This window comes from Rhinatrema bivittatum, chromosome 10, assembly GCF_901001135.1.
Source record: "Rhinatrema bivittatum chromosome 10, aRhiBiv1.1, whole genome shotgun sequence".
NCBI classification, from domain to species: domain Eukaryota; kingdom Metazoa; phylum Chordata; class Amphibia; order Gymnophiona; family Rhinatrematidae; genus Rhinatrema; species Rhinatrema bivittatum.
The window spans coordinates 65579816-65604473 of NC_042624.1; the positions used below are offsets into that span (position 1 = coordinate 65579816).

The 24658-nt window shown below is 44.1% G+C and overlaps 1 protein-coding gene across 1 annotated transcript in view; it reads left to right on the forward strand.

Moving 5' to 3' along the window:
- Positions 1–510: 510 nt before the first annotated feature.
- The window catches only part of LOC115099797 (laminin subunit gamma-2-like), a 31936-nt gene continuing 7788 nt past the window's right edge, over positions 511–24658 (forward strand). Inside the window, exons 1-7 of the mRNA XM_029617646.1 lie at positions 511–813; positions 11976–12164; positions 15335–15470; positions 15818–15922; positions 17204–17340; positions 20658–20780; positions 21806–21995. Coding sequence (XP_029473506.1) covers positions 735–813; positions 11976–12164; positions 15335–15470; positions 15818–15922; positions 17204–17340; positions 20658–20780; positions 21806–21995 — 959 coding nt within the window. The 5' untranslated portion in view covers positions 511–734. The remainder of the gene's footprint in view (positions 814–11975; positions 12165–15334; positions 15471–15817; positions 15923–17203; positions 17341–20657; positions 20781–21805; positions 21996–24658) is intronic.

Sequence of the window (24658 nt, forward strand, 5' to 3'; positions counted from 1 at the left end):
CTCCTCCCTGGGGGACCTCGGGTCTCCAGGGTGAAGTCTTCTCTTCGCACCAGTCACCTAAGTCCCAGCGGCTCGGGTCCTCACGGGCCCCTCCCGGGAGGATCTGGGCTTCCAGGGTGAAGACTCCTGTTCAACGCCTGCCTGTATCTGCCTCCCGGTTGCTGTTCTCCACGGAGTGCACTTCCTCTTCCACCTCTTCACTCTGTCAGGGCCGGCCTAAGGGTCCACCCCTCCGCTCGCAACACTATCTTGGCGTACACTGGTTCTTATAGATGACCTGATGGGCATGGAGAAGTTTTCTTATTCTTCTATCCTGTTTTCAAGGTCTTTGTAGGGCCAGCATATGATTCTCTCTGCAGCGTATCAGCTCTTTTCTTCTCTATGTATTATAATAAATCTTTGATTCTCTCTGATGTAATAACTCTTTCAGAAATGTGTGTGGTGTGTGTCTGTACACACCTATGTCTGTCTGCTGAGGGCTGGGCTCTTATTCACATGGGTGAGTCAGTTCTGTGTATAACAGATTTCTTTTTGTCAGCAGTGAGTCAGGTGGAGGAATGGATATAAGCCACCTTGACAGCAGGAGAGAGCGAGAGTCGGGAGACACCAGATGAGGAGAGTAGAATTTATACACAAGAAACCCCAGCAAGAATCCTGAGCCCTAAGCTCGACCTTTACAGTTCTCCCTTGCTGTGTTTTGAGACAACCTTGAAGAAAACTCCGAGTACAAAGCAATGGCCTGGCTCAGGCTGGCATTAACCCTGAGCTGCTGCTTCTGCCTCTGCCTGCCTGCTGTGAACTGCCAGAGAGAAGGTAAGAGAGAACCCAGAGACATGCTGAAGAGTGCCGGGAGGGAAAGTGAGAGGTGAGAAACTAGATCCTCACTTCATTACTTTAAACTGCTTTCCACTAGGAACCGAGCTAGAAATTTGTAGCAGGTTTAAATGCTGCAAGCCAATTTATGATCCAAATCCCTCAAAAGTTTTGTGTGAATGTGTGCAGGCAGACTTCAGTTGCTGATAATAAAACAGAGAACATTATTCTGGATTTACGTAGCACCTTTCAGTAAAAAAAATTTAAAAAAAAAGATTTGAACTTGTATAGCACCTTTAATCCAGACAGGATCCTGATACTTCACAAACATGCAGCTGCCTCTGGTGAGGGGAAAGTCGAGCATCATGGTCTGGGACTTCAGCCTGGACCGCGGAAAAGCTTCAAAAGGAGAAAGGGTAGAAGAAAGTGTTCCTATTTCAGCAAGAGAGAAATTTAAATTTGCGCCTCATAGATTTGGAGTCGGTAAGGTTAGAAAGACAATCCAAGGTCCACTGAGTCCAGCCTTGTTTTTTTCCCGGCTATCTGCCAGCACTGTTTGCGCAAAATCCAGGGGACGGCGAAACCCTCTGTGTGTGTCTGCAGGCAATAAATCCTTCCGAACTCCAAATGTGACAATCAACTCGGAATCGCTGGGATTAACACCTTCCCCTCGTATGCAGTGATATCCTCTTACCCACCAGTATCTTTTTCCTCTAAAAACTGGTCACGCTTCTTTTAGAACTGGTTTCGTATTGTAACCTTCACTGCGTTCTGCTGGTAAAATGTTTCTGTAATTTCACCACTAAATAGAAATCCCTTCCTTTCAAGGTGGTGAATCTGCTTCCCTCTAATCTTAGGAGAAACACCCTTGGCTTTGTTTCTCATCTGGCTTGATTTATAGAATCAGACTTCAGCACCAGACCGGACGTTGTCCCTGCATAGCCATGCCAGACTTGTTGGCCAAGGGGAGAAGTCATGCAGGTGGTGTACGGTTTCTGACTTCTCTTGATTGCTGTTGCTCCTTAATCCCTTTCTGTCGCACTTTGGCTCTGAGATTCTTGGAGGCAATTTGCTGCCATTTTTTCACAACACTATTATAATTCATTCTAAAGGGAGCCACCTTGAGCAGTCCCCTGTTGTCTGAAATTAAAGGTGGAGAAGGAAACTGTATTTACTTTGTTAAATGTCTTGCAGTTTTCTCACTCTTAGCGTCCCTCCCTAGCTTTCCAGTGTGCTTCAGCTTTTTCTGTTTCGTCAGCTTGGTTTATTTCTCCATTCTTCTACCTCTGCCTTGGTTCCTGGCCTCCCTTGTCATCACATAACTTTTTGAATAGTAATGTGTCAAAACTATAGATTTGGAGGGGGGGTGGGGGAACTATAGTGGCAAATGGGGTACCTAATGTTGCTAGAAATTTTGTTCCTTCTGCTCGCTGATCTTCTTTAGCACTTCGCTTGTTTGCAGGGAGCAGACAGCGTCCTTTTAGTGCAAAGGGACAAATCAGTGGAGCCTGGACTTCCAGCGGGGTCGCTTTTCACTGCAGCACATGGGGTCAGAGGGGCTAAAAGATTATTCCCCATTCTGGGTCTATAGTAAGAATGCTGAGTACGTAGGCCCCACAGCGATGGAACTCCTAGATATCAGATTCTGCTTTTTTTGCAGGGCCATGCAAGGGTATAGACACTGTAGGTGAACCTTCAGCTATGCATGGTCCTTACCCTGCCCCCCCGTTAACTTTCAGACCCAGATGCCACTCCCTTCTCTGAGATTTTGATAATAAAACTCAGTCATGATGGCCCCACCAGCACTCTTCCCAGAACAATCATGTGAAAAACACAACATTGGACATAGGACACGTTTCAAAAGTCATTTGGGTGGGTAAATATGAATTTATTTGGGTAAAAGGGCTTTTTGAAACTTGCCCCACTCCAAAAGCCCCTCAAACCACACACAGTGCAAAGAGAACTGGATTACCCACTGATGGAAATAGGATAGTGGGCTTGATGGACCCAGTATGGCAAGTTTTTATGACATCATGTCAGTCTGACACTGAACTGGTGCTTCCTATCTGACTGTGCATTTGTATGGCATTTTGTGAACTGGTATTGATGTGCATGTGTGTTGGAAGATGATGTGATTGCTGGGTGTGCTACAGGCTGGAGATTTTTGGATCTGATTATTGTATGCTGTGGCTTAATTTATGAAGGGATTTCCTCTATTCTTTGCCTATAGGAAAAATCTTTGAAGGAATAGAGCCCTATATTAATATATGACTGTATCAGTAAGCTACTCGTATTTGTACATATTGGTGTGATGTGTAGACTCTGATATGCAAACACACACACTGGCTGACATAGAGTGAACGGAAAAGCAAGTAGAGACAGACACAAGAAGTGTGACATGATGTATATGATTAGGGCGTCTGAGTTTAGGTTTCAATTTATAAACCACGATAAACCCCCCCATGCAAAAAAAAAAAACGTGATTTATTAGATAAACAATGGGAAAAACACCACCTCTGCTAATACTCCCTCACCCCTCCTTTATCTATCCTGGATCCTCTGCTTTGATTATGTGCCTTTTCTATGCTAACAGTGCCTCAGCTGCACAAATGTATGTAATTGATTCAACCAGAAAAGATATCCAACAATCACACCTTTGTCACAGTCACCGAAAAATACCAATTTTTGGTTCCCCAAAGAATCCCTAATTATATGAAAAATAAACACCTAAAGTTACTGTTTGTAAGTACCTAAAACCAGAAGCCCTATATACCGTATATAAAATAATTTACTTAACATCTGAATTCTGAGATACCCAGGTCCTCTCAGACTGACTTGTGTACCCATGCACACTAACTCACACTCGGATATCTACAGCCTGAGATACTCATTCTTTCTCTTTCTGAAATGTGATTGCCCCTAATACTCCTCCTTTCCTCCAGGGTCTTTCTCATGCATAAATTGGAAAGTCTCCATAAAGAAAGGGTATGGGTTGTTTTTGGTTTTTTTTACATGTTTTATTTTTAGACTTTGCCATTCTAGTCTAAAGTCATGTTTGAGTGTGTGAGATCCAGGCGGTTTCATTGCTGGCACAACATCAGAGAATGCAGCTGTTTCTTTCTGTGGGCCACACCTTCATGGCTGGAGAGCATGCAGAGATAATCCTGCTCCACGCCAAAAAAAAAAAAAGGACTTGCTTTTTCAAATCAGTCAGGCCCTTGGGTTAGTTACCCTAAAAGCACACCATTCTTGTCAATAGAACGTAAAGGCAAATACTTCTTTACTGCTGACTGGGTGTGTTCTGACCCTTAAGAGTCTCGATAGGCAGTTGATGATAAGGCTGAATGAAACATATCAGAATGAAAAACAACATTCACTTTGCTTCTGCCACTAGCGGCCCCAGTATTTCTTGTCACATTGCCAACGATATATCCCTGCTGCTAACCAAAAGCGTGGCCACCTGCAGGATATCGCTGCATGACCAAGACAATTTTTGCTGTCTTCCTCCGTGGTACTGCACTCTACTGGGTAGCTCAGCATGCGTGAAACTGTTTTTAAGTTCTCGCCAGCAACTTTCCCCGCCCAGGTCCAACCAGACAATCCCACAATAATTCAAAGAGTCAGTATCACCAGTGCAGCTGTTACCTGAGCACCTGGCTTCCCAGGTCTCTGTGGCCTTTCCCATCCACCAACCAGCCACACTGATCCAGTCAATACAAGGAATACGTAACCTGCCAGACAGACCTGGCTATCTGAACACCTGTGTTTTCACTAGGACATCTAGCAATTAATTTACTAGCAGCCTGCCAGACAAATCCAGCTGCTAATGAATTATTTTGCCATGCCTTGAGGTTTGGTTTTTTTTTTGCAGCCAAGGCTCTTGTGTGCATATCCCATGCTTTCTTGAAGCCCATTCCTGTTTTAGTCTTCACCACCACTCTGGGAGGGCATTTCATGCATCCATAATCCTTTTCATGAAAAAATATTTCTTGATGTTGCTTTTGAGTGCTGAATTGATTTCCTCAAAGCCTTGTACCATCAGCTCTTGTTCTGGAGCATATTTTCCCTCGAAACAAGTTTGCTTCTACTATTTAGAAACATAGAAACATAATGGCAGAAAAAGACCTGTCTAGTCTGCCCATCTGTCCAATTTTTGTAGCCCTCAGAGATTCCCTGTATTTATCCCATTCTTTCTTGAATTCAGATAACGTTTTTGCCTCCACCACCTCCTCTGGGAGGCCGTTCCTTGCATCTGCTGTCTTCTATGTAAAAATATATCTCCTAAGATTACTCCTGAGTCTGCCCCCTTTCACCCCCTCATGCCATGATCCCTTGTTCTAGAGCCTCCTTTCAATTGAAAAAGGCTCGCCTTCTGTGCATGGAAACCTTTGAGATATTTAAATGTCTCTATCATATCTCCCCACTCTCGCCTTACTTCTAGGGTATGCATGTTTAGATCTTTAAGTCTATCCTCAATATTTGAATCTATTTGAATGTCTCTATCACATCTTCCCTGTTCTCTCCTTGGTGGTATGCACACTTAGATCTCCAAATCCTATCTCATAGGGCCTCTGGTGCAGACCTTGAACCATTTTTGGTGGCCCTTCTCTGGACTGTTTTTACTCTCTGTCTATCCTGAGGTGCATCCTCCAGAACTGGACACAACAATTTGTCCTAGAGCATAAACACTTCCTTTTATCTGTTAGTTATACCTTTTTTTTTATTTATTTTTTGTTTACATTTCGCCTTTTAGGCACTTCAAAGCGGATTACATTCAGGTACTGTAGGTATTTCCCTGTCCCCAGAGGGTTCACAATGTAAAGTTTGTACCTGAAGCAATGTAGGGTGGTGTGACTTGCCCAAGGGCTCCATGAGCTTGTTGCACTGTTTCGTTATCTTGAAATCATCAGATAGAATCATCCCCAAGGTCATCCTCCTTCTATGTAGACATATGTAACTCATCTCCCCGATCCCACCACTTTGTGGCTTTCCTCTGAATACCTCTCAGGCCTTCGCTTCAGGTTGCTCATTCTGGAATATTCAAATGCTGTGAGAGAAGAATTAGGGAATGCTCATGATTGGACAAAACAAATTGAGGTTGCACTCAGATGATACCAGACGAGATGTAAAGCTCTGTCCAACAATACTTTAGAATAGCCTCCATTTGAGAGGCAGAGAAACAGACTACAGGCAATACAAAAACAAGTATACTTTAAGAGAATAGCTTTGAAAGAATACTGATACCTAGCTCACAATATAAAAGCAGCTGTCTGTTCCAGTCCATTATCAGATAAATCACTGAAGAGTTGAAGCTGCACTTGAGTGAGGTACTAGTATATGTATTTATTTTATGGATTCTAATCAACAGATGTTTTTATGCCATTAGATGTTTCCCAGTCTTTGTAAGGGGTTCTATTCGCATTCAGTCCACCTGTGATCTTGCTGATAGGGTGGTTGTAAGCCTTTTACCTGGGTATTTCTTTCTTGGATGTTTTGTATTATTGTTGTACCTTCCTTGCAGCATTATAATAGAAAAGTGAGCAAAATGTAAACTGATTGATTGTGGGATATCCTGGGGTGGAAGGACCTCAGCTTGGAATCTGGGTAAGAAGCTGCAGAATTATCACTGGATGGGGCCTCATCGTAGCCTGAGGAAGGAGCTCTAGGAGCGCTGTGCTGTGAGTTGGCCTCCGCTGAATGCCTGGGTGAAACGGCACCATGTGCTTCTCAGTTTAGAGCTCCAGGTATTCCTAGAGACAAGCATCTGCTGGGAGAGACTGATATTCTAATAATCTCTGTGCTTCTCAGGCTGTACATCGGGCAGAGGGAATACTACCAAGCAATGGAATGGGTGAGAGAAGGCGTGAGTGAGATCAGAATGTATGGCAGCTGTAAGAAAGTCCTCCTTTGTTTAATTTTGTGGCAGTTGCTTGGAATTTAATTGTCATGTCTAAACCTGATAATAGGTACTGGCCGGGAGTCAAATGTTGCACAGTGCTGCAGTGATTGTCTGATTACCAAAGCTGTTTCAGGCTTCCATTAGAGAGATATTTCTAACCAGACTTCACTTTCTCAGAGTTTTTTGGGGTTTTTTTTTCGTTTTTGAATTTTGAATGCTAGTTGTTCCATAAAGTTTTCTTTGTCCCAGCACTTAAAGACAGTGCTTCCCAAAATTTCCAAGCCCAAGGCATGGGCACAGCAGCCTCCACAGAGCAGGCAGCATGGACACAGAGTAGACTTATGATCAAAAGAAGAGCAAGGGCCACACTGAAAGCCCCTCCAGTCTCTCTTCTAAATTCTAAAACAAAGGCGGGGGGGGGGGGGGGGGCAGAGACACACGTGAACCCATACAAGTGCAGGAGAAGGGGAGACCTTAGTGTGGTACAGGCTGCTGGCTCGGTTAGTTACCTTGCCTGCAAATGTGACTGCCAGAGCTCTTCCCAACACTCACAGTGAGTCACCTCTAGTGCTCAATGCCTGCTCTCCCCATCTCCCTCATCCTGGGGATAAAGAGACTAGAAGGGAAATGCTATATGCAATGTGTATGCTACGCAAAGTGGGGCTCGGCTAGCCTTGCTCTGCATGATGCCCACTAATTACCTCTCCCCAGCATTCATGCTGTAGCTGGGAAGAATAGGCATGCATGATTGCACACGTTTTCAGAAAGGAGCTCCTGCACGTTTAAGAGCCACTGCTGGTGAACTCTTGTTGCTGTGAGGTGCAGAGAGCAGAGGCCAGGTGCACGGCACACCTGATCAGATCTGAAGGCGCACGAGTGTGCCATGGTACTGGTAGGGAAACATTTCTTTAAGACACTAGACCAGGGGTAGGCAGCAGCAGTCCTGGAGTGCCACAACCAGGTCTGGGTTTCAGGATATCCACAATGAATATGCATGGGGTATATTTGCATGCACTGCCTCCACTGTATGCAGACATGTCTCATGCATATTCATTGTGATGTCCTGTTTGTGGTACTCCAGGACCGGAGTTGCCTGCACCTGCACTAGACAGTCCATAGGTTTCCTCCATCTCCATAGCTTTCCATCTTTGTAACCCCTTATTCCATTCACACTGTCCATTCCTGTAACTCCTAATTTCATCCACACCCTCTGTCTCTGTAACCATCCATCTCGGTAAGCGCACACTGGCCTTGAAATTCAGTGACGACTTTATTTTATAGAGTCAAAATGTAGTGCAGGGTTCTGGCAGGTGTATTGGTCCAAGAGAAAACTGGAATCTTTGCAGATTGGGATATATTTTATTGCAGGGGTGGCCAACTCCATTCCTCAAAAGCCACAAACAGGCCTGGTTTTCAAGATATCCCACAACAAATATACATGAGAGCGATTTGCATGCACTTCCTCCATTGTATGCAAATCTACCTCATGCATACTCATTGTGGCTATCCTGAAATCCTGGCCTGTTTATGGCTCTCGAGGACTGGAGTTGGCTCCCTGTTTTATTGGAACCATGGTCTACTCACGGTCTTGAAAACTTGTGTATTACCTTCTTTCTGTTGGGCCAATTACAGGTAACACAGTGTAAAAACTTCCATCAGGCTGAAATGAAAGCTATGCTGAAGCTTTTAGCAATTAAATATCAGTTTTGAGAAGCCAAGTTTGTTTTCCCAGATCAGAAATCCCTCTCTGTAATAAAGCCATTGATGGCAATCTGTTTAGGCTTGTCCTGTAACGTAAGCCTTGCACAATGGTTGCAGTCAAATTCAGCTATAAGTAGATCTGTTTCTAACAAATATATTATTCACTGACTCCTGCTCTACATGCACTGTATTTGTCTCCATAAATGTCATGTTCAGGGGTAGAAACATAAAATTTACATACCAGAAAACAATTTTGAGGATCCAGAAAAATATATTATTTTCCTTATAATTTACTTTTTCTTTTTTTTTTTTTTTGCTTTTATGTCCCCTTTTGGTATATTTTTTTATTGTTCTTTTTGGTTTTTTGGTTTTTATTTCTTGCTTTTCTTTGCTCATCCCTCTTTCCAGCTTCGTTTTTTTTTCCTGTTTCTCAGTCCATTTTCTTTGCCTTCTCTCTCCTTCCAGCCAGCCTTTTCCCCTGTCTTCCTTCTGAGCCTTTTTTCTCTGCCTCGATGAAGCCAGCTTGCCTCTCCTCTACATGGTAGCCCAGCGGCGGGACAGGAGCCAAATTAGTGGGGCCCAAGATTTTTCCAACACTGCACATTTTTCTATGTCCTGTTTTTCTTCTTTTTGGAAGGATGGCTCTGTAGATTTGCCTATTTTCTATTACATGGACAGTTATTTCTGGTAGTTAATTTTTTTTACACATACAGGAATCCTATTTTACCTAAAAAGTAGAATGAGGCCAAAATCCATTTAACTGAGAGCTTTTTCCCATTTTGCAATTGTTGCAGCCTGTTCAGATTACAGATCAGTTAGTTTACTTCTATAAAGCGCCTCCTTAATCCAGCCTCCACCACTATCCTTAGTGAATGCATTTTTCCTGTTTACATTTATTAGGTAGCATGAGAAAGAAAGAAAATGCTATACTGCAAGCTCAGGAGTGGAATGTCCCAGTGTGTGTGTGTGTGAGAGAGAGATGGGTCCCTTGGGACAGGAAAAGAGGAAGTGGCTTGAAAGGAATGAATCTGTTTGATGGGATAGCTAAGCTCTCAGAAGATACCAGGTTTGAGACGGTGTCTAGTGCTATTCAATAGTCAAACCTCAAAACCCCTCCCTTTGAAAAAGCAGCACTGCAAATATTTCAACGTGTCCTAGAACACCAGTATATCACCTACTGGGAAAACAAAACAAGCTGGATGCTGTAGAGCCCTACACGCTGGCAAACTATTTCATGTTGATCACAGAGATTTCAGACAGACCCTCAGCAAATACAGAACAAGTGACTACAAACTAGAAATAGAAACATGCAGACAGAAACTGAACTGGAAACTCCAAGAAGCCAGACTTGGCATGCAGTGCAACCCCTGGAGAAATGTGTGCAAAATACAAAGATATCAGAATCTAGAGATGCACATTTCTCAAAACTGACAAAAAAACCAAAAAAAATCAGAGACTTCCCACAAAAGAATAAGCAGGAAAATCTCCATAATCCTGGGGAAAACAGGAGGAACAGCAGCAGCTACGTGCAGCAAAATGTATTATATTCTGCCACCAGGCCAGAAAGATAATCTTTTCAGAGACAATATAGACTAGCACCAGATCCCAGAAATTCTCCTGATTGTCCTTGATATGCTGTAATTCTATTTTACTGTTTTTATCACATTATGCATTTTTCTCATCTTATTTTTTAAACCACTTTTATTTTGCTTGTAACTTCCATGTGGGAATTTGGTCTGTTTTGTGTAGATTCATTTATAGTCACTACTGGGCAGACTGGATGGGCCAGTCATTTACTATGATACTATTGTAACACATATGCACATCGTCTTGCCAATAAAGTTTCCCAAATCTAGTTCCTATTGAAGGGTCTGGGATTAGGCCTAAAGATGTTGATAGTTAAATACAGACAGTGTGTTGGAAAGGTTGGGAGAGAGAGTTTTGCTTTTGCTTAATTGGATACTGTCATCTGTATATTAGATATGGTGTATGAAGAACTATCACGTTCATGTCAATTTGTATGTTGTATCGTAGCAATTTAATATTTATTTATTTATTTATTTAACAGCTTTTCTATACCGATATTCGCGTGAACATCATATCGGTTTACATCAAAACAAAAGGTGGAAAATACAATGAACGGGGGGGGGGGGGGGGAGGAGGGACAACAAGAGTAACATAATACATTATATTTAAACATAAATAGGGTCAGTGTTTCTCCTAAATGTATTTCCTCATATCCTACAAGTATAAAATGCAGATGTGCTCATACAGCAAGGAGAACAATGCTCAATCACCTAAAAAGTATTACATCGGTGGACCCGTGAGCCGGAAGGTCAGGCAACTTCCACCTGCCAACAACTGGGACCTACATGGCCCTGCTCTGTAGGTAGTGCCAACTTTGCTTCGGCTCACGGGTCCACCAATGTAACAAAAAGACTTCTCTGTGGATCTTATAATTCAAAAAATATAACCAGTAAGAGACAAATAGAAAAAGACACTTATTAATAACATAAGTATTTCAAATATGCTCTACCTACATCTGACGAGAGTGCTTAGGGATCTTTGTAACTTGCAGGTAACTCTTTGGCAGTTTAATGGGATGGAGGATATTTTTGTGTGAAGGTGGGCCTCCCGCTAAGGGCATTTCTATCATATAGTGGAGTATCCTGCATTCTAAATAAGGCAAGACTATGCCATCTCATTTGATTAATAAATGGAATGAGGATCTGAGCCTCATTTTAAATGCAGCCACTTGGAAAAATATTTGGCTGGCTTCTCATCATATTTCCATTTCTAACAGGAGAGTGAATAGATGTTTAAGCTACTACATAGAACCTGTATACTTTTCCAAATTATTTTCCACTGTTGGCACCATGTGTTGGAGGGGATGCGGGGAACAGAGCTCTTAACCTGCATATATGATGGAATTGTCAAGAGGTGACGCAATTTTGGGTGAAGGTGGCACAAGAAATTTCTGACATTTATTGATGTGGCACTACATATGACCCTGCTTCTAGGACTGCTGGGAAGATGGAATGGGTCATTAATTCTTCAGCAGAACAAATTATTGGTGGCTCAAATCCTTCTTTCAGCAAGGCTCACGATTGCCACCTTTTGGATGTACAACCCTAACATAGACTATTGGTGAAAGCAATGTCGGGAAATTGCTGATAGTGAAATGCTCAGGTTTTTGTTGAAGCGTGAGAAGGTCAAGTATGATCAAGTATGGGGCTGTTATAGAAAATTAGATGGATGAGCATGATGCTTGTGAGCTCTGAGTTCAGTTTCTTGTTGCACTTGTACTATGCACTCCTGCCTGAATGTGTATATGCCAAAGTTTTATAAATAAAGAGTTGTAAAAAAAAAAATTTCAAACATGTTCCATATTCTGTCTAAGGGATGTGTGTGTATGTGTGTCTAGAATCTCAGTCAAGAGCTTCCTGCTTACAGAGATGAAGGGGCTTCTTTGCTTATTCTCTGACAGTAGGAACTGCTCATTGTGTTCTCTACAGCTTCAGAATCTCACCCTGATCTCTTTCCTTCTCCCTTCTTCTTCCAGTGTGCAACTGCAACAGGAAGTCCAGGCAATGTGTCTTTGACCTCGAGCTGCGGAGACAGACAGGGAATGGATTCCGTTGTGTCCACTGTCAGGACAATACCGCTGGGGTTCACTGTGAGAGATGCAAGGAAGGCTTCTACCGCTTGCGGGATGGAGACCCCTGTGTACCCTGCAATTGCAGCCCCCGAGGTATGGCAGAAGCAGAGTAGACCTGGGGAGGGAAATAATCGGATTATTTTCTAGGATGCCGCAGATTTTGAATGAAAAAGACAGAGCAGTGTCTGAACTGGCACCTTGGTTGGCCTAATCAGGCCATTGTTTTAGGAAAGTTCACACTGCTGAACCATAGCTTGCATGAGCGTGGCCCTGGATGTGAAGGAGTTAATTTTGTTGGTGTATTTGTGGTTCCAACAGAGGTTTGCTATCAGATGACTCACTGTTCTGAAACAGTGACTACTGTCATGATGGGATTTGATGTGTGGGGGTTCCAGAATTTATCATGTGTCTGGAATGCCCCCCCCAACCAGAAATAGGCTGGCAACCAAAGCTGTGAGGTTTTAAACATCTCTAAAAATCCGTGCCAGGTGAGTGAGCACAGCCTACTCATGAGTCACTTCCTCACTAGATCCATCAGGGTGAAGCTTTTTGCCCCACAGAGTGTCTAATTAAACCTTCCTACGTTCATTGGGTGCCTCTCACAAAATGGGGAATTCTGGGAGGTGGGGGTGCATCAGGATTTGGGAGAGGAGGAATTTAGCCAGCTAGTGCTGAAACTTTAGCACCAGCTAGCTAAATTATGCAGCTGTCCCTGTGAGTGGGATTAAATCTAGCTGGCTGAAAATGCACTTAAACATGACCGGCTTAGTTTCACACTCTCTCTTTTTGAAAATGCACCTCAATATTTGTAATACATGACTTCTGAATTGGATTGTAATCTTTTAGGATTCTCTGTCCCATCTTTTCCTGTTTGAATAACCTTTGAAAATATAAAGAGCCTGATATTCAGCTACAATCCAGCTGCCTAAATTAGCTGGATAATCTTGTCCATCTAACTTGACTGAGATATTCAGTGGCATGGATATGCTGCTGAATATACTCAGCTATCTTAAAGTTATGCATGTAAGCTTATCCACTTAATTGTAGGACAGCCAAATAGCTGTCCTAGACGTATCCGGCTAACTAAGCTGGATAATGCTGAACCTCGGTGCTTATCCTGCTAAACTAGTCGGGCAAGTGGCCCCGCCCCGGAACATCCCTGCCCCACCTCTCACATACGGGCCGATACAGTAAAAGTCGCGGGAGAGCAGTCAAGCGCCCGCTCTCCTGGTGCATGCACAGGCCACTCTTCTGTGCGCGCGATTCAGTAAAAGAAAATATTCAAATTAGAGCCCGCGGTAAAAAGAGGGACTAGGGACACTAGCGCATCCCTAGCGCCTCTTTTTTTGACAGGAGTGGCGGCTGTCAGCGAGTTCGACAGCCGACGCTCAATTTTGCTGGCATCGGTTCTCAAACCCGCTGACAGCCACAGGTTCGGAAACCGGATGCCGGCAAAATTGAGCGTCCGATTTAAAAATTTTTATTTTTTATTTTTAATTATTTTTAACTTTTGGGACCTCCGACTTAATATCATCATGATATTAAGTCGGAGGGTGTATAGAAAAGCAGTTTTTACTGCTTTTCTGTGCATTTTCCTGGTGCCGGCAGAAATTAACACCTACCCACTTGGCTGCACATTTTACTTTCTGTATCGCACGGGAATAACTAACAGGGCCATCAATATGCATTTGCATGTTGCGGGTGCTATTAGTTTTGGAGGGGTTGGACGCACGTTTTCGATGCGCTATTACCCCTTATTGAATAAGGAGTAAAGCTAGCGTGTCAAAAAATTGCGTCCAAACGCGGGTTAACAATGTGCTCCGCCGGAGCGCACTGTACTGTATCAGCCTGATTGCCAACTAACTTTTTAGGTGGATAAAAAGTTAGCTGGCTAAAAGGAAAGGATTTTCAAATCTAGTCAGTTCAGTTCTGGAGACTGTATCTCAGAAGGGACAGAGACAGGATGGAGGCAGTCCAGAGAAGGGAGATAAAAAAAATGGTGGGGGGTCTCCTTCAAATGGGGAAAGGTTGAAAGACCTAAATATGTATACCCTGGAGGAGAGGAGGTGCAGGAGAGATATGATACAGACCTTCACATACCTGAAAGGTTTTAGTGATGCACATTCAACAAACCTTCTCCATTGGCAAGAAATCAGAAGAACTAGGGGTCACGAAATGAAGCTCCAGGGAGAACCAACGTCAGGAAATATTTCTTCATGGAGAGGGTGATGGATGCCTGGAATGCCCTTCCAGAGGAAATGGTGAAAACAAAAATGGTGAAAGATTTCAAAGGGGCATGGGATAAACACTGTGGATCCCTAAAGGCTAGAGGACGGAAATGAAGTAAAGAGCGCATGGGGGTAACTTGCTGGAGTGGCAGTTACTACCCCTAACCAATAAGCCTTCATACTGTTGATGCAACTTGTTATTGCTCTCTGCTTTAACAGCAGGGGGAAAAGAGGAAAAGGGGAATTAGTTTTGGACAGCAACCAACAAGGACATTGAATTTTATGGTCTGAGAAAACAAATAAGCATGGGGGTAACTTGCTGATGCGACTGTTACTACCCTTAACCATTAAGCCTTACACTTGTGATGTAACTCCAACATTGCTCTCTGCTTGAATGGCAAGAAATAAGAGAAAACGGGGAATTGGACTCAGACAGCAACCAACAAGGGCCGTGACTTTAACGGTTTGGGAAACTAAGCATGGGGGTAAATTGTACGGCACGGCAGATGCCACCACCTGATGCTACCATTATAGGAGAGACCTGTAGGGCGTGGCTGATGCTACCATAAGCTTGCTGGGCAGACTGGATGGGCCGTTTGGTCCTTTTCTGCCATCATTTCTATGTTTAATCCAAACAAAGCTGGCCAAATGGTGCTGAATGTTAGGTCTCAAAAAGTACACTGAAACATCAACAATAAAAAAAAAAAATATATGCATGATTGTAAAGAACAGAAATAACCAGACCTGAATTCAGGTGGTTGTTGCACATCCTAGGCTTGACCAGATGTAGAGTTGTAAGATGTCAGAAGTGAGCAGGTTACCCACCATAATAATCCTTCCCTCCATCTGTCCATTCAAGCTCTCTCCCTTGCAGTGATATTTCTTTCTTAGAGTATCTGCTCGGGCCTTCTCATACACACGGCATGATCTCCCATGCAATGGTGTTCTTCCTTGTTGCAGTGTCTCCTCGGGTTCTCTCAGCACACTATTCGCTCTCCCTGGAGGTGAACCTCTTGTTGTTTTTTGCCTCCTCAGGTGCTGTCAGCCCACAGTGTGATAACTACGGACGCTGCAGCTGTAAACCAGGTGTGATGGGTGAGAAGTGTGACCGATGTCAGCCTGGATTCCAATATCTGACGGAGGCCGGGTGCATAGGAGACTCCCGAGTGCTGTAAGCATGGTGTGCTAGAAGGGAAGATACTGGTTGGTCTGGAAATGTGCTGGCCTGGGCTGCGAAATATTCTTGGGGGTATTGGGTAGCAAAGAAAAAAGCAGTGTACAAGTTGACTAGAAGACAGGGAGGGACAGGGTGGTTGCAGCTAATTTGCTCAGGGGTAGTGCATAGGCTTGGAGAGCAGGCCAGTTATTCTGTTCATATCTGGGTGTGTAAATCATTCTCGGGGTCACAGTGTGTTCTGAACATGCCTATGGCTCTTTAAACATGGCTTTGCATATCTGTGACTCATTTGGTCATTAAACTAACCAGAAGTGAATACATCTGTCTATTTTATTTTTCAGCAATTCAAAGTGTGACTGTGACCCAGCTGGTAGTACTGGTCGCTGCCACCCTGTAACAGGGCGCTGTGAGTGCAAAACCTCAGTCACTGGAGACCAATGTGACAGGTATGTGTTCTAGGGCTGGGTGAGTTGCTTTTAAATCTTAAACTCTGGTTCTCCCTGATCATGGCCTTGTTGATTTTAACCAGGTTTGCCCTAGTAAATAGTTTGCCTGACGTCTTGCCTGTATGTCTTGACTAGATTGTAAACTCGTTGGAATCTGTACAGTGCTGTGTATATCTAGTAGCGTTGTAGAAATGATAAGTGGTAATAGTAGGGTTGCTTTGGAATCGATTCAACCCCTATCCATGGAAGACACGCGGTGATCCTGTTCTACCTGAATTATTTATATCACATCTAACTCTAACCCAAGGTGTCTGGAATTAAATTTGGAACTGCATGACCCAGAACACCAAAACTTGGTTTCACACATGAATACCGGTTCAGCTAATGGTGTTTGACCTTGGTTAGTCGCAGCTTGACGTCTGATGTTTGATCTTTTGCCCACTGACCTAGGCTCTCTTTGAATATCCTCCTGCTGTATAATTCCTGTTACATGAGGTGCGGCAGGACTGTCCTGTAACATTAATACAGCCATCTACAAAATCTTGCCAAAAATGATTTAAGGAGCAGTAAGTGGCCCCCCCCAGGGTAGATGGTTTGTAAAAGACAGGCCTGGTCACAGACGAAGGCTAGAATATGTCTCTGGGAGCAGAGGCGTGTTGGGGCAGGTGCAGTTGTCTGGTTAGACCCAGCCTATACCTGCTTTCCTCCTGACTACAGAACAACATAATTTGGAATTAGTCCCATTTACATGTGTACAACTCTGCTCCAGGGTGCCCCGCCGGCGGTCCTGCCATGGGACAGTTTGGTGCATATCTGGTGATTGATATAAACAGGTTTTTATTTTTTTCATGAGTTATGAAAGTGGGGGAAGTGCATGGATTCTGAGTGGCGGTCCTAGGGGCAGTCTGGGGTGGAGGAGTCATAAAGCAGTGTCGGCTCTCAGATAGAAAGTGGAGGGCATATAAGTTAACCCCAGCTGCACCCATTTCCCGTTTTGATCTGTGTGATAAAAGTAGACTGAGTGCTGAATTGGCCTTGGATTGCTTGCAGGAGCAGCATGTGACTCTGAAAGAGAAGTGTGACCTCAAGCAAATCGCTTAACCTCTGTGTGCTTAAACTTCGACTCTGAGCTCTCCTGAGCAGCAACATTGAAACCCTGTGAATTGTCTTGTACAGTCTGTGCACACTGATAAACAGCGGATAATTATTTTTGTTCGCAGTTTGGCCTGTTCTAATCTAACTTGCAGTATCCGTATTGCTGCTATTCTCTCCGTCCCACAGGTGCAAGTCAGGTTACTATCATCTGGATGCCAGGAACCCTGAAGGCTGCACTCAGTGTTTCTGTTATGGGCACTCCTCCTCCTGCAGCAGCGCCAGCAATTACAGCATCCACAGGATCACTGCCTCCTTCCAGAAAGGTACGTGTGACAAAAACTTCCAGTTTCCTTTTCATGCTTTTGGCTTTTTCTTATGGCTCCGCTTTTGAGAAAAAAAAATCCTTTTTGCAGCACCAATTTGCCTCTGTGCCAGGAGCAGCACAGCTAGGGTTGCCACCTAGCTCTAGATTCGCCCTACCCAGTCCTGGATTTACCCCATTGCATGCAGGGACTTGCTGCAGTTCTGAGTTCCTTATTGCATTTCCTAAGAAAAACATGACTACTTATCCCTGTGTTCAGTGGGATAAAACTAGGACTGGATTAACCCTGGCGGACGAATCTGGAGCCAATTGTCAACCCAAGGTACGGTGAGAAGCGCTGGGCCCTTCGTCCTCAGCTAGTGCAGAAGGGTTACCACCCAGCGCTGTCTGTGCATGTGAGGAAAAGGCAGACACCCGGCTGCAGTTCAGGCTGATGCCTGTGGGAAAACGTTCGGGTTTTTGTGCAGGAGTTGATAAACAAAAGTGCAAGAACTGGTTTCCTCATGGCTGTCAGCGACGGTATGTCTGAAGAGGAAAAACAGCCCTGAAAAACAAGGCAGGAGACTTGTATTATCATTTAATGATTGGTTAGAGACAGATTATTGCCTTAACCTGTCCCGGAGGAGTTGCTGCAGTCATTCCATAAGCTCTTGCTGGCCTGGTGTTTTCTAACTACGTCCCTGTTCCGTCTCGCCCATGGCTTCCGACTGTTTGTCAGCTCCTGCCTCCCTGGCCCGCACCGGTCACAGGATAATCCGCTTAAAGAAACGTGCACAGTTATAAGTAAGAAAATCCAGCAAGATTTCAGGCACACAAAGAAGCAGATTGCTGTCAGGTACACCTTAGATATTTTAGGATAGAGGCGGGCTCCTCTGCCCCCTATAAGAAAAATGTAGGAAAGAATGTTGTAGGTGGCAGCATGAGGCTCCAGGAGCAACGTTAGGAGATATCTCTTTGTGGAAAAGGTGTTGGATGCCCGGAACAGCCTTCCCAGTAGAAGTGATGCAGACAGAAATTGAGACAGAATTCAAGGGAGCCTGGGATAAGCACAGAGAATTTCTGCTTATGAAGACGTGGGGGTAAAGTTAAAAACAAGCAATCACTTGTTGTCTCTGGCACTGCAGCAGCAAGGAGAACGGGCAAACTAGATGGATCTCAAGGTCCTTACCTGCTTTCATAGTCTGTTTCCATGTGCCTTGTGGTTGCTTTTTGTTTTTCTGTCACTCTTAGACCAATTAGAGAGCTGCTTAGCGTCTGAGTAGGGATGTGCAGCCAAAAAAATATTAATTTTTAGTTTCATTTATTTTTATTATATGGGTTGTTTTTTTTTGTTTGTTTTCGTTTGAGTGCACACTGACTCGATTTAGTGCGCATTAAAATGCACTAAATGCACATCCCTACTTTGGAGCAGTTATCCTGTTGGCACCTTTCAGCCATGGTCTGCTTTCTGGTCTTGGACCTGTGACCAGGCCCTTTTGCCATGGCAGCCGTAGCAGAAGGGCACCTACCTCACAAAAAATGCATTTATTTGTTAATGCAATAATTTAATTGGATTAGGTAGCAATGGGTATGAAATCTGTTTCTTGAGAGCACTCAATAGATCTGGCTTTCAGGATACCTACAATTGTCGTCATCATTATCCTTTGTTTATTGCATGGCTTTCCAATAAAAGAACTCAGAGCGAGTTACAGCAAGTTCAACTCTAATCGGCAGTATACACATCCCTATACATATACAATGAAATAACACATCAGGGTCGTAATTGAATAAGACACAGTAGGTGAAGGTAAAGAGAGAGGTGTAATCAGGGAAGTAGTTGGAAAGGCATAATGAGGTAATGGCATCAGGGGAAACAGAGAGATATAGGGTTTAAGTGGATTAAGAGCAGTTCTGCTGTACATCCAAGTAGTCTTTTTAGGTGATGAGTGGGTAAGGTGCAAAGTATGATGGTAACTTTTAATCAGCTGCACGGGTACACATGTACATGCGTATGCCAGCTCACGCCAATAGACTCAGCCATTTTATAACATACACGCGTGACATAAAATAGGCTGAACGTGCTTACATGTGCGCAGTGCTTTATATGGACGTGCACAAATGCCACCTCTATCACGTAAGTGGAGGGATTTTGGTAGATATGCGCGCTGACCCAATTACCAGTTTCCCCAGTCTGTTCCCAGTTTGCCCAGTTAAAGGATAGGACTTCCCCCAGTTAACTAGCTTACCTTTTACCCTGTTGGCCCCAACCCTTAAAATCCTGCTAAGCTCTTTACTCTTTTTGTTTCAGGACTTACGTGCCATCCATAGCAGGTGTAAAGTTACGCGGTAGGGTAGGGGGGACCTGGCGTGCACTTGTGCACATAAATACTTATGTGCAGATTTCACTGAGAAATCTAGCAACAGCCCCGCCCCGCCCCTTTTTCGCAAAAATATTTTTGTGCGCGGACTCTCACGCTTTTTAAAATCCACGCGGCGTGCGCTGGCCCAACTTCTGCGCATATCTCCCTGCTTCGGCGCACATAGGGCTTTATTTTCTAGATGACTGAGTCCAAGTGGTCTATCAGATGATATCAGTTGCTAGCTCCAAGGTTACATCTGGATGGGGTGCAATACGTTACAGGTTGGGGAAAAATTGTAGGGTACAGGACTGTACTTTTATGATGGCAGTTTCTGCTGCAGCATTTCAACCACTTCTTCTGGCGAGCCGTATTTTAGCTTCCGGTTAAAAGGCCATTTTGAAAGAGCTGTGCATTTAGTAGTTTTCTGAAAGTTGGGAGCTAATCTGATGTTAAGTAGCAGGGGTTGCTTAGAGCTGGAGAAGATTCTCTCTCTGCTGCCTGTGAGGTGCAGTTCCTTTGGTAACGGGATGGCTAAACAAGCTTGGGGTAAAGAGCACAGAGAGTGAGAGAGGTCGGTGCATTGCCTTTGATGGCCTTAAAGGCCGGCACCAGAATTTTGAACCTAGTCTGGTAAAGTATTACAAGCCAGTGCAGAGATTTTGCGATAGGGGTGATCTGTTCAGATTTTTTCGCCCTCAGCAACATTGGTATTCATGAGCTATATCTGGTATAAAAAGCAGTTTAATTTGCATAATTTGGGGACCACAAAAAGCAGAGATGTTGAACGTTCTCATGGACTGGATTTGAAAAGCTCTAAACTGGAGGATTCAATTGGTTAGTAATGTACTATAAGGACTGTGGCTACCTGAACTTTCTCTGTTCAGTCCCTTGAATTTTTTTTTTTTTAATTGGTTTGACTTCAGTTTTCCCTACCAATTCTTAACGGGTAAGACATGTTCTTTTTTTTCTCATTCCACAGATTTGGAGGGCTGGAGAGCAGTCCAGAAACAAGGATTCCCCGCACAGCTTCACTGGTCCCCTCGCCATCACGATGTGTATGCGGTAGCCAGGCATGCCGACCCTATCTACTTCACTGCACCAGGTACAGGGCAAGACACCTGGTTGGGATCTCAAAAGGTTTAGGGAGAAAAATAGCCAGAAGGGGAGATTCCCCCAAACTGTACCTACCACACAGCTCCTGAACTCTCTCTCTCTCTCTCTCTCACCATCTCCCCATCTAGTCCTCTGCTTCTTGTGTCAGTCTCTGTCACTTCCATCTCGTTCACTCTTTATCAGGCCCTCTCTATCGGCGTTGTCCTCTTGGAGCTCTCACTCCCTCTTTGTCATGAATCTCTATCTTTATCTTTCTGTCTCCCTCACTCTCTGCCATTTCTGCTCTCTCGCTTGCTCCTCTCATTCACTCTTTATCAGGTCCTCTCAGCGTTCTCCTCTTGGAGCTCTCACTCCCTCTTTGTCAGGAATCTCTGTTATCTTTCTGTGTCCCTCACTCTCTGCCATTTCTGCTCCCTCGCTTGCTCCTCTCGTGCACTCCCTCTCCCTTCTTCACTCTCTCAGGACCTCTGCTCTCTGCAGCAAATGTCTGTTTGCCTCCTGCAGTTGGGAGATATGTGTGGAGGAAGGCTTGTCTCTAGTGGTTAGGGGATAGGAGGGAAAAGAGTTAAACTTTATCTAAAGGACCATGAGCTGGTACTCCATGATGAAGAGGATTTGGGAGATGTGAGAGTTGTAAGGCTTGTATGATTAGTTGATCATGAACTGAGCCGACTCTGAATCGAGATTTCGGTATGTGTGTTGCATGGTTAGTGGTTCATGACTGTGGAGAGTGTGTGTGTGTGTATGTGTGTTGTATGGTTAGTGGTTCATGACTATGGAGAGTGTGTATGTGTGTGGGGGTTTTTTTTTCTGATTAATGGCTCATGTGATGACATGAGGGACAACCAGTAGCATTTATCATGTTTCAAATGATCAATCTTCGAAGCAAACGTTTAGGGCTGGCAGATCTGTGAACTTTAAATATCTGTGGCAGTTTAACTTTTGGTTTCATTCCATTTCTTTTCTGACTTTTGAGAGGGGGTGCTGTCTCCCTTTTTTTTTTTTTCTGTACAGCTAAATTCCTAGGGGACCAGCAGCTGAGTTACGGCCAGGCTCTGTCCTTCGATTACCGGGTGGACCGTGGCGGGCGCCGTCCGTCAGCCCACGATGTAGTGCTGGAAGGTGCTGGTTTGCGAGTCACTGCTCCCTTGATGCCTGCTGGAAGCACCCTTCCCTGTGGCATCACCCAGACGTACACGTTCAGGTAAGGAGAGGGAGGCTTCTTGAAGCGGGGCACCTCCTGACTCTTCAGAGGTGGTAACTTCCAGTCACACCCTTGCCACCCCTGAGGGAAATCTGGAAAACCTTCTGGGTTGGGAAGGACAAACAATTTTAAATGTTAGGACTTCTGCATGTGAAAAGAGTTGGTTTTTTTTTTCATGTTTGTTTCTTCTGTACTTTGTCACTGCTATTGCTTTATACGATTGCAGTGGCCAATAAAAATTAAATTGAAATTTAAAAAAAAAAAAAGGAGTTTTAAAAAAAACCTGAGTTCTTTGTAAACCGGCATGATGTGCTGCACGAATGTCGGTAAATAAAAGTTAATAAATAAATAAATAAATAAATGTTCATCATTCTTGGAGGAGGGGAGGGGGAAGGGGGGTCATAGTCATTGCACAATGGCGACACCTGGAGGAGCTCTGGTGTACGTCCACCCCCCACCCCGGCCAAGGACTGACACTTTTTCAGGGTGATTTTGGAATAGCCCGCGCAGCGGCATTTGCGAGTACATCATACATTGAACACGCAGACGTTACCCGCTATTTTCAAAGCAAACTTAGGCACTTAAGTTCGCTTTGAAAATATTCAGGTAATTGGGCCGAGTCCTGCGCACATTCAGTTGCGTAAAATTACTACCTCCTCTTCGCAGTGTTGTAACTGGTGCATGTACACTAACACGCGCACATGTTAAAATAAAACAAACGTGTGCGTATGCCATCTACTCCCCTAACTCTGCCCTCTGGAAGGCCTCTGTTTAGTTCATATTAAAGTACAGATGTAAGCAGGTTATGATCTTACATTTACACTCACTCAGCCCCAGGTTACTGAAACCAGGTTTTATGTACTCGAATAGCTTTGAAGATTACCCCCTTAATGACTGGGACTAAAGTAATTTGGGAGGGGATATAATATAGGGGAAAAATCCCTGGACAGCGGTGAATGAAGATCCCAGGATCAAAAAAACAAAAAGAAAGCACTAAAATAAGAATGCTGAACTCAGACATAACCAGGGACCACTTCCTGGACCTCATAGCAGCCAAATAATTGTTTTTTTCAATAAGCATCAGAATTTAGGGAGTAATTGTCCATCACTAGTCAGATTGCAAAGGCAGCTGGATAAACTTAGCTAGCTAACTTTGGAGGGATATTCAGTGGTGCAGCTGCGCTATTGAATATAGTTGGCTATCTTTAAACTTTAGGACTACTCTTTGGCACAACCGGAGCATCTGGCTAATTCTGAATATCGGATATGGCTGTATAACATAGCCAGTTAACTCTGCCTCTGAATGCCCCTATGTTATCCACATACATTTTAGACAGATAATGAGTTTTCTGTCTATAATTTAGCCAGATAAGTGCCCAAAATATTCAAAAGTCATCATTTAGCTGGATAACTTATGAGTTATCCAGCTAAGGTTTTTTCCCATTTTGTGACAAAATGTTCTAAATGCCTCTGAGTATTGACCACATAATGTCCACCAAGAAAAAAAATAATCTCATCTCTTCATTATTCAATACTCACCACCGATGCCATTAAATATAAATGGATATTTTCTTTTTGCTTTGACTCTATGACTTGTGAGCAGTAGTGTGCTGATATTTATGGGTTTTAGTGCAATATTTTACTGGTTTGTTCTTTTTCCCTGTGATGATTCTAGAGCTTTAAACAATCTTTTGGGGGTTTTTTTGTCGCAATACCTCTGTGATTGGGCCCTCTGTCACCCCGAAGGGAGGTTACAATTCAGCTCCTAAGGACTTGTATTTGTATAGATCTGTGTACCTCAAGAAGAGCTGTAGAAATGATAAGTGGTAGTAGTGAGGGGTCAATTCACAGCCACATTAAATTTGAGAGCTTACTGCAGGTTATCTTTCAATTGTAACTTGATAGTTAATGTAAGCTTTTTTGCCTGATTCAGCAAACTAATGATCACTAGCCTCATCCTTTTCCCTACATTCACTGGTCCAAACTAACAGGGTCACTTCATATAGGAAAATGCCCGGCCGGCACACATGGGAACCCTTTCCTCCCTCATAATACAGCCCCAATCCCTCTAATCCTGATCACCATCCCATAACACTTCCCCCTCCCCCCCCCAAACCAGCCCTGATCCCAACCACAATCCCATACTCCTCTCTCCCATCTGGACACTAGCTCGATTCCCCACATCCACCAGTAATCCCCCCCCCTCTCAGCCATAGTGCTCCCCCACTCCCCATTGCTCTCCACAGGCCCCATGCTCTGCCAGCAAGAGAATGAGCCATTGTAGAAGCAATGTAGAGCCAGAAAGAGTTGACGAGCTCTTCTCCTACCGGCAAGGTGGGGAGAGGCTGCAAGGAGCCTTGGTGTACCTTGGGAGAAAACTATGGCAGTAGAGAGGGGGATGAAAAGTTTTGTGTCCAGATACAGATGAAGGATCTGGCCGGTGGTTGAGGGGTCAGTGGGAAGTCGAGGACTGTGATCAGGTTTGGGTGGGGAGCCCAGTATTGGGATTGGAGTTGGTTAAGTGGTGGTGGTAGTTAAGGAGTTAGCACCCCAGGTCGGTGCACTAGTCCCTTAATACCACCTTATTCCCTAGAGCAAAGTTTTGAGCAGCAAGCAGGCCACCCAAAATTTTTCTCCATAGTTGGTAGGTCCGTAAATACAGA